This window comes from Bacillus rossius, chromosome 1 (genome assembly GCF_032445375.1).
Source record: "Bacillus rossius redtenbacheri isolate Brsri chromosome 1, Brsri_v3, whole genome shotgun sequence".
Classification (NCBI taxonomy): domain Eukaryota; kingdom Metazoa; phylum Arthropoda; class Insecta; order Phasmatodea; family Bacillidae; genus Bacillus; species Bacillus rossius.
The window spans coordinates 39059020-39068252 of NC_086330.1; the positions used below are offsets into that span (position 1 = coordinate 39059020).

Genomic DNA, 9233 nt, shown 5'->3' on the forward strand with positions numbered 1-9233 from the left:
AAAATTTCCACATTTCCGTACACTCGTTTTCAGATTTTAGGAAGTTCACCGATACTTTCCATCTCTGTAATTTATGTACCAGTAGTCCATGCGTAATTTGTGTGAAGGAAAGGAAACTAGCGTGTCCAAAAAAACGTGATATATATAAATACAACCCAACATTTTGAGTTGACGATGGTTTTTGGGGTATACATGCCATAAAACGGAAAAAAAGAGTTTTTTTTTTTAGAAGTCACAGCATGGTAACAAATGCAATTCACCAGTGTATTTTTTAGTATTTTTTTAAAATGATATTCGTTGGCTTTTTTCTAAAACCTCGTAACTCCATTTCAGTCAATTTTACAGGAGAACTTAATGAGCTTTTCGAGCACGGTTTCGACTGACAAAGATACGGGTTTTTATAATTTGTGAACAGAAAAGAGACTAAGTAGAGTTGACTTACGAGGTTTTATCAGCATGTGCACTATGAAAAAATGAAAAAAAAAAAATACACCAAACACATCCGGAGTATAAAATTGGGAAAATCTGGACATACGAGGTTTTAGAAGTATAGTGGTAATATTTGTGTTAGTAAATGAACGTATCAACAACGATGTAAATAAGAAGATAAATATATTTATTACGAACACTAGCTCTACAAGGTTTTGTACAGAGGACAGTGTAGTATCACGATGTGTGTCGGTGAGCGTGCGGCAGGGCCTAGCAGGGCCTAGCAGGGCCTAGTAGGGCCCGGCGGGGCCGCCCCGGGCGGCGGGGTACCCTGCAGAGGGCTCCTCGTAGCGCACCTCGGGCTTGTAGCCGCCCTCGTCGGCCTGGTAGTCGACGACGAGCGTGCGGCCGTCGGGCAGCAGCACGTGGTAGGAGCCCTGCGCGGCCTCCAGCTGGCGGCTCTCCTGGTGCCCGAACTCGCTGCCCGACTGCTCGTCCTGGACCTCGAAGCTGAACTGGTAGTTGGCCGGCTCCTGCGTGGGCAAATGCAAGGGGTGAGGGCGTGCGAAAATTACGGCATGGCGTGCCATAATTATGGCATGCTGAGGACGACATTATCGTACGTTTATCCTGGCTGTGCGAGAAACTTTGGTACAATTTGCGGTACACCACCCTCTCCTTCAGTTTCTTACACACTCTTCCCAGAGATTAGGATAGTATCCAATTGCAGAATAGTGTCAGTTTCTGGGAGAGAGGTATGAAGCCTAAAAGCGAGTGGAAATCACTGTACTAAACAACTCATATAAATTATATGAAGGTTCATTTAAGATTTTATATATATTAACATATTAACGTGTAATATATTTTTTTGATATAACTTTTTTTTCCGAACATCTTAACTACAGTCGTAATCAAAGCAGGCTAGTACAGTTGATAAAACACGTGAACGAACGTCCGCCATATGGATACGTGAAAATCCGAGGAAAAAAAATTGGGGAGAAAACGGCTTCATGTCTGACGGCTAAAGCTCTAACTGGATCATTTCCTAATCTCTGACCATGTCAGAGTTATCTTACAACCTCCCCTCCCCCCCAACGCCATACCTCTTTTTCCTCTGAAGGGTAGATTATTTTATCACTACAGTTGCTGACGTTTCTAGCGGAGATGGTTGAAGAACTGACTTAGGCTTAGGAGTTTAGTAATTTATAAAAGTTTGTAAAGTTTTTGAATGCAACAGGACATCCAATCCATTTTACCTTAGTCGGCGCATTGAGTTAATTGCCAACTATGGCCAAAAGTTAAACAGAAAAGCGTATGTAAAAAAAAACACCACAATAACATCATTTAGAGAAGACGGGTGCAGATTTAATAACATCTGGAATTAATTTGTATCACCATAATCATGAATGGCCATCATATAACTGTTAGACGCAGTAAACGGCTGCTGTACCTAAGTGGAGACTCGTCCTGATTGGCAATTCTCTCCTCCGATCATCGGACAAATTATGCATCGACTGTGAACGATCCTATATAAATAGACATTTCACTGTATATAAAAATGTTATAAGTATGTAAAAAAGTGAGTATTAACTAACTTACAATAAAACAAAAATAAAGAAGAACAATCATACGGAAAACATAATTCTACATATGATATTTAAATAAAATATAATTACTTACAGCGAGAGGATCTTCGGTCTGCACTCCACTGTACCCGGTGGCGGGAACGCCATAAACGGGGCTGGGGGCGGCGCCAGCGTCAGACTGCCTGGAGGCGGGGGCGCCGTACGTGGAGCTGGGGGCGGCGGCAAATCTGCTAGAGGCGGCAGATGAGGGAGCGCCATACGCAGAGCTGGGGGCGGCGGCAAATCGGCTGGAGGCGGCAGATGAGGGAGCGCCATACGCAGAGCTGGGGGCGGCGGCAAATCTGCTAGAGGCGGCAGATGAGGGAGCGCCATACGCAGAGCTGGGGGCGGCGGCGAATCGGCTAGAGGCGGCAGATGAGGGAGCGCCATACGCAGAGTTGGGGGCGGCGGAAAATCTGCTAGAGGCGGCAGATGAGGGAGCGCCATACGCAGAGCTGGGGGCGGCGGCGAATCGGCTGGAGGCGGCTGAAGATGGGGCACCATAAGCGGAGCTGGGGGCGGCGGCGAATCGGCTAGAGGCGGCAGATGAGGGAGCGCCATACGCAGAGCTGGGGGCGGCGGCGAATCGGCTAGAAGCGGCAGATGAGGGAGCGCCGTATGCAGAGCTGGGGGCGGCGGCAAATCGGCTGGAGGCGGCAGATGAGGGAGCGCCATACGCAGAGCTGGGGGCGGCGGCGAAGCGGCTGGAGGCGTATTGCGTGGACAATGAGGCTGAGCCGGCGTCGAACTGCGCGGAGGCGGGGGCGCCGTACGAGGAGCCGGGGGCGGCAGCGGACCTGGCGGGGACGGGGCCGGCCCTGCCGAAGCTCACGGTCGACGCTGATCGCTGTCCGCTGAAGGACGAAGCGGAGGCGGCGCCGTTGAACCGGCCGAGAGCTGCGGAGGCGGACGGCACGCCGTACTCGGTGGACAGCGAGCTGGAGCTGTCGAAGGTGCTGGCCGCCTGCGGGGCGCCGTACAGGGCGGACGGGGAGTTGTCGGCCGCTAAGTCCCTGCCGTTGGGGGCGTATCCACCGGCGTCGCCCTGGGGGCCGGGGGGCAGGTACTGGCGCTCCGACGGCGGCTCGGCCAGCGCGCACGCGACCACTGCTGCGAGGAGGTACACCACCTGCGGCAGATGCAGGTACTGTGGTACTGTGTTACTGTCCGCACCTCCTGCTCCCTGGCCCTGTTCGGTAACACGGTCGCCAATCTTTCTATACCATTATGTATACTGCAGTTATATGATCGAACGAACTCTACATTGTGCTGAGGGTTGGGTATGAACTACAGCGTTTCTGAATACTTGAGTGCGTTCTAACTACTGCAGAAGTAGACAAACCATTTATTTTTTAAAAAATAACCTTACTCCTTTGATAAAATCTAAGGATTTTAGATGAGTGGCTGCCGAACATAGTGGTGTGTGTCAAGAATTTAGCAGATTTAAGTTTACCAAAAATGATTTGAAAGATACATAAATTAAATTTACAGTTATCTTAAAGCTGAAAACGTTTTAACTCCCAAGTTTATGTTTCTGAGGCTCTCATAATATCGCTAAATTTAAGTTTTTTATTTCTTCAATTCTGGTTTTTTAAGATGATTTTAGTAAATATAAATAATTACTTAAGCTGTACTCATTTTGAGCGATAAACTATGTCTAGAATTGCCGGCGGTCGTAACTCTTTGAAGTCTCACTCGTCGGGCAAGGATTGGGACCAAAAATCCTAGATTAAGCAATAATATAAACGCATGAGCAATCAATTGGATTCTTAAGGTTTTAGAGTCTACTTAAAATATGGGAAAAATTGTTGCCTTGCAGTTTATTCTAAATTTTAGATCTGGATGTTTTCTTCTTACGTTGTGAATAAGCTAGCTTTTAAAACGGTAAACTGACTGCTGTCAGTAAGAAGAGTTCTGACTCAGGTTAGAAGAATAAAATATGAATATGAAACAGACCCATCAAATGAGGTATGAAAATGAACCGCTGGAATATTATAGTACAGAATAAAAAAAGGAAGTAACGAGAAAGAAACAAAAATGCTATTTGAAAAGTCAGTATTTCATGAACGAAAATTGAATCGAGACGCACTGGAACGTGGGAAATGCAAAAAGCGTCTCGAATGAGGAACGTTCTCAAGAGGAGGGGTTTCACTGAAGCAGAACGTTGTTAAGATCGAAGAGCAGCAAGTGTTAACAATACATTACCTTCATGTTGCTGGCGTTTGTGTGTGTGGCTTGGTGGTGCAAACGCTGGACAGAAGAGTGGATGCCGTGTCAGGATGCGCCCGGATCTTATATAGGTGTTTTCCGCGGGACAAACCACGGCGAAAAAAATTTAAGAGGAGAAGGGGGAGGGCCGTAACGGGAGTGTGTGTTACACATCTTCAGGGGCTGGGGACCGGTTTCGAGAGGATCCGCAGACGAGAAAGATGGAGGGGGGGTAATGGTGGGCGGAAGGGGGGGGGGTTGGGCACCGTCGCCGACGAAGCCACACACGCGCCCTTGGCCGAACCCATCTCTTTTCTTTTTTTGCGTCATCGTCGTGCGTCGACCGCGCCCCCTCGCCACGTCGCGAAGGGGCCCGAGCGGTTGGCCAACAACCGCCACTCCAGATCACGCGAAAAAAAAAAAAATTTTGCGAATAATAATTCTGCAACCCTCCCTCCTCTCCCCCCCGACCCTTCACCGCCGACTACGGCCATGTAAGTCCCCGTTCGCGCTTCCCCGATGGAGACGTCACGCTTTGGAAAGGAACCATTAATTTATCGCCCCCTACTCGACGCCAGCTGCCCGGCGAGAATATGCAAAAAAAAAAAAAGTTTTCCAGGCAATCCGGTTCACGATAACAATTGAAATTTACGACGCTGTTGCCATACTGCCTCGCTTTTAACAGTTCAGCAGCAGATTTAGCACAAGGTTGTGAACTCACACGTTGTGGAAAGAAAGGGGTTGGACGGAGAGAGATTTCAGAATATTAAGTGAAGCATAACCCTTTCAACACTGGAAAAAATTTACTATACGTTCTTTAAATGATTCTTGCAGTTGGAAAGATTGATTTAACTTTTTTTTTTACAAACGACTTTTTAGGGTCCTGTATGTCATAGGGGATCTGTAGAACGGACAAAAAGCCAAAATTTAGCCGATGTCAAAACTGAGAATTCCATGGAAGGTATCAGCCTGGGCGTAACTAGAGTAGTTTCCACCCGGGGAAAGAACTCATCTCGGTGCCATCGCCCCTTATTTTTTATCAAACCAAAAAAACCAACATTTTCCAACAACACTTCATACCGCCACCTCATATCAATTCCACTTTTTCAGATAGTTTTTTATTGAACATATAGATTTATTTGCGGTCATTTCATTTTCATCATATCGCAAGTTGAATATGACGCGAAAAATACCCGGTTTTAAATATTCGGCGATATACATGCATGTATCGTGCAATACAAATAATTAAGTTCATCTGCCGTCACATTTAATTTTTTTGTTCAAATACTACGATGTTCAAGTAAATATCTATAGTAGAAATTACTCTGCCAGTTTAGCGGCCAGCAACCGCCCCCCCCCCCCCTTTTCCAACAAAAAAATTAAATAATCTTCACCCGGGGCACAAGTCCTTTCTGATCCCCTCTAGTTACGTCCCTGAAATCATCTAGGAAAAATTTGAAGCCAAGAGGAACACAGAGGGCTTACAACGACGAGAAAGTTGGAACAAGAACAGAAAATGGAGTTGCTTGGCTTCTGGGCTGTAGCCGCGATGAAGGCGAAGACATCACACCGTCGTTTCGGTCGGCGTTACAGTCACCATCATCAGGGAGCAGTACTGCACTGAAACGTCGGTGATATCTTCGTCTTGGACGCGGCTACAACCCAGAAGCCAAGCAACTCCTAAAAATGCCCGCGTAAGCCTGCGATCTTTAATAACAAACTGTAAATATTAATTAAACAAAAAAAAAATTTAAAAAAAACAGAATTTGGACAACGTATCGCTAAATAAATTAATCCAGCAATAATACTTAACAGATAATCTGGAAACACAACAACAACACAGAGATGCACAAGTGGACACAGCATAAACACGTTGGAAACACTGTTTGCAGTAGAAAACAAATCGCACGCTAAAAAAAAATCACATTCTAATAACTTCAAAACATGTTTGCTGCTATTTTAAAATATTTTTAAAGTATTCACCTTCAAATATAAGTACTTAACACATTAATATTTTTTGTCTGTGAGTACAACATAATTTACCACAGTGACATTTAAAGTTGCGGAAACTATAGAATTATGAGAATTAATTGTCGCTGCAAATTAGTTGGCCAGGTATACAGTTAAAATATATTTTGTGAGAGCCTCAAAACTTTTTTCATGGTTCATTTAAAACAAAACAGACAGTTATTCTTTTAAAATACTATAATAGCTTAAATTTTTAATATGCTGTATGGTCTAAATATAAGAAATTAAATAAAACCAGTGAATTTTTCTAGCGATGTATGAAAGAAATTGAAATACAGGCATTTGACCAGTTACTTCAGAAAGCTTTAAATACGAAAACCTAATATACATTTTACACAGGAATATAAGTATATATCCAAGATAGAAACTACTCTTCAAAAACATATTATGTAACACTACAGTTTTCTGTCTCTCCAAACATGGAACGCTTTATTGGAAGTTTAAAATGATTAGGCATACACGATATCAGTATTTATAGTTACGTAAACATCTTTTTTTTTAATCTAGCGTGAAACGTAGCTTGAAGAGTTCGCATAATACTTCCTGGCCTGTAGTTGATCAACAATTTTCTTAAAAACCTGGCACTTAAGGAAAATGATTGGTCTGGCAATCAACTTGTAACCACCACATATTGTTTCAGTTAGTAGCACACAAATAGATTAAAAATTAATTATTACTTGCTGTGTAAGTCATGAAGAAAAAAAGTGTGTATGAGATTTTGAGACAAAAAATAATACACAACATATTTAGAAGCAAACTAAGTGGAAATAACGTGCATTCAGCATTAAAAGAGCTGTTATTATTTAGTTTGTGCATGTGCATGAAGACTTTTTATACTTGGATGAACCATGAAGGCCATTGCAAATTTATCTTTACCTTCGTGTTCTGGCGGTAAATAATTTTCTGCCTGATACAATATCACATCAAAAACCAAAAGTTAAAATTCATTTGCTTCATTTATGAAGACAGGAGGTTGGTGCATTGATGCTTATTTTCTATGTGTTTCCTATTGCATGTATAAGCGATCACTTAATGTGGTTTAATACAATGTATCAATTTAATCAATTAAACACTGGCAGTACCTTAAACCAAGGGCGTAAATATTTAGGATTCGCCAGGGAGGGCTGTGGAAATTCTCAAAAGGACCCTCGTACCCCGAAAGTTTTGCGGGCGGGTGTTAACCGTCATAAGTCATCTAGAAACGGTGCTTGTAATTTGTATACTGTCCATATTTTTGCATATATGCATGCAATAAGCAGATCTATTTAAAATATACAGAAAGTTTTACATAAAATATAGTTTTGACTTTTACGTATATCAACCCCGTTTCAGTCACGATTTCGCAAGCGCAAGCGGGCCACTCAAAGAGTGGCTTCTTAATTCCGGGGGCCCCAAGTTCACGTGCCCCCCCCCCCCCCCCCCCGATCTACGCCCATGCCTTAAAACATGACTAAAAATAAACGACCAGGATGTGAACGCATTTTTAGAAATGATATCATACTCCTACTTTGGAGGCTGTGATATCAAAAGGATGTTGCGCGCGTGCTTGAAATTCATATTGCATGACAAATCCTTGCTCTGAAATAGCAGATTTGGGATAAGGTTAAAATAAAAAAAAACTCGCAATGACATAAACGTTTTGAGTAGCGGTACCTTTATTAGTAGTGTTCTGTTATTGTCTGTGAAGAAAGGTGACATAAGCAAGGCTCACACGCACTCAAATTATTACCTATCCACCGTCACCAGGATGATACAATTGCGATTACATGTCGCGAAAATTGCATCATTACTCAGCATTCAGAACAACGCGTTGCGTTTGGTGACCAACTTTCCCAAGAGCTCGAATAACACAACCTCGCTGCGTTCTGGTGTTATCATTTTCCTTTGTTATATGCAAAACAGCTCAGCACTCTAGCTTCTTCCTATGTGAGTGCAAGAACATTCACCACGCAAGTGATATTATTAACTAAGTATTCAAAATATTACAAATTTTTTAGCATTTTATTTGTGTTTGAAATAAAATTGAATAATTAGCTCAGCTATCATTGCATTGCCAATATTTTTTTCATCTAAGTTTTGGTTTTAAACGTCTATTTAATACCCCAACGTATAGTTACTGTAGAATTGACATTGAAAAAAACATAATTCTGTGCCAAGGTCATTTAAGATTTCTTGTTTTTCTATGGAGGAAATTCTCTGACTCTGATGTAATGCTTGTTATCGTCAGACACTACTTATTATGTTTTACACTGAAAACAATCTTATTTTAGAGAATTACTTTGTTGAAGTCCTAAATATCATAGAAGATTTTCGTAATTGAACTCAATTTTCAGATTTTTTCAAAGATTATATTTTTCATGACACAAATAAAAACTTAATATTATGAAATACAGTTATAAACAATATAGTAGTTTTATATGAGGAATTGTATGTTTTTCCAGTCTAAATATTATTAATTCCTAATTACTAAAAACTCGTGGTTCCTTCTAAAAAAACCTTGCTGCAACAAATCAGATAAAAATAAATACTAATAACCTGAAAGGACTTCAAACTCTTATTTCACATTTTTTGTGTGTTTTATGTGAAATATTGCGTCTTTGTGCCGTATAACAACTATGCAAGGAATAAATGGACGAATATGATTAAACATCTCGACATCAGGATCACTAGATAATGTGAGAAGTGATGAGATGATAATACAGAAATGAAAAAAATGAATCAGAAAGGGGGATGACCCCGTTAAAACTCTCTAGATTACTGCAACGTCTGCTACTTTTCCTGCTTGCGAAAAGTCTGGGTCCTACACTGAGAAAAAGGTTTGTTTGCCTCAACAAAATATTTGTTTGCATATAGCGAAATAAATGTATTTTGTTAATTTAAACAAATATTTTGTAGTAGGAAAGATTCTGTTGACCCAACAAAATGATTTTATCAACTAAAATA

General features: G+C 41.9%; 1 protein-coding gene across 1 annotated transcript; it reads right to left on the minus strand.

The window, feature by feature from the left end:
* Positions 1-595: 595 nt before the first annotated feature.
* Positions 596-4316, minus strand: LOC134528445 (pro-resilin-like). The gene is made up of 3 exons (XM_063362062.1): positions 4260-4316; positions 2110-3183; positions 596-962 (listed from the first exon to the last, which is right to left on the minus strand). The coding sequence occupies exons 1-3, from the start codon at positions 4263-4265 to the stop codon at positions 720-722; spliced, it is 1323 nt and encodes a 440-aa protein (XP_063218132.1). The 5' UTR covers positions 4266-4316; the 3' UTR covers positions 596-719.
* Positions 4317-9233: the final 4917 nt, after the last annotated feature.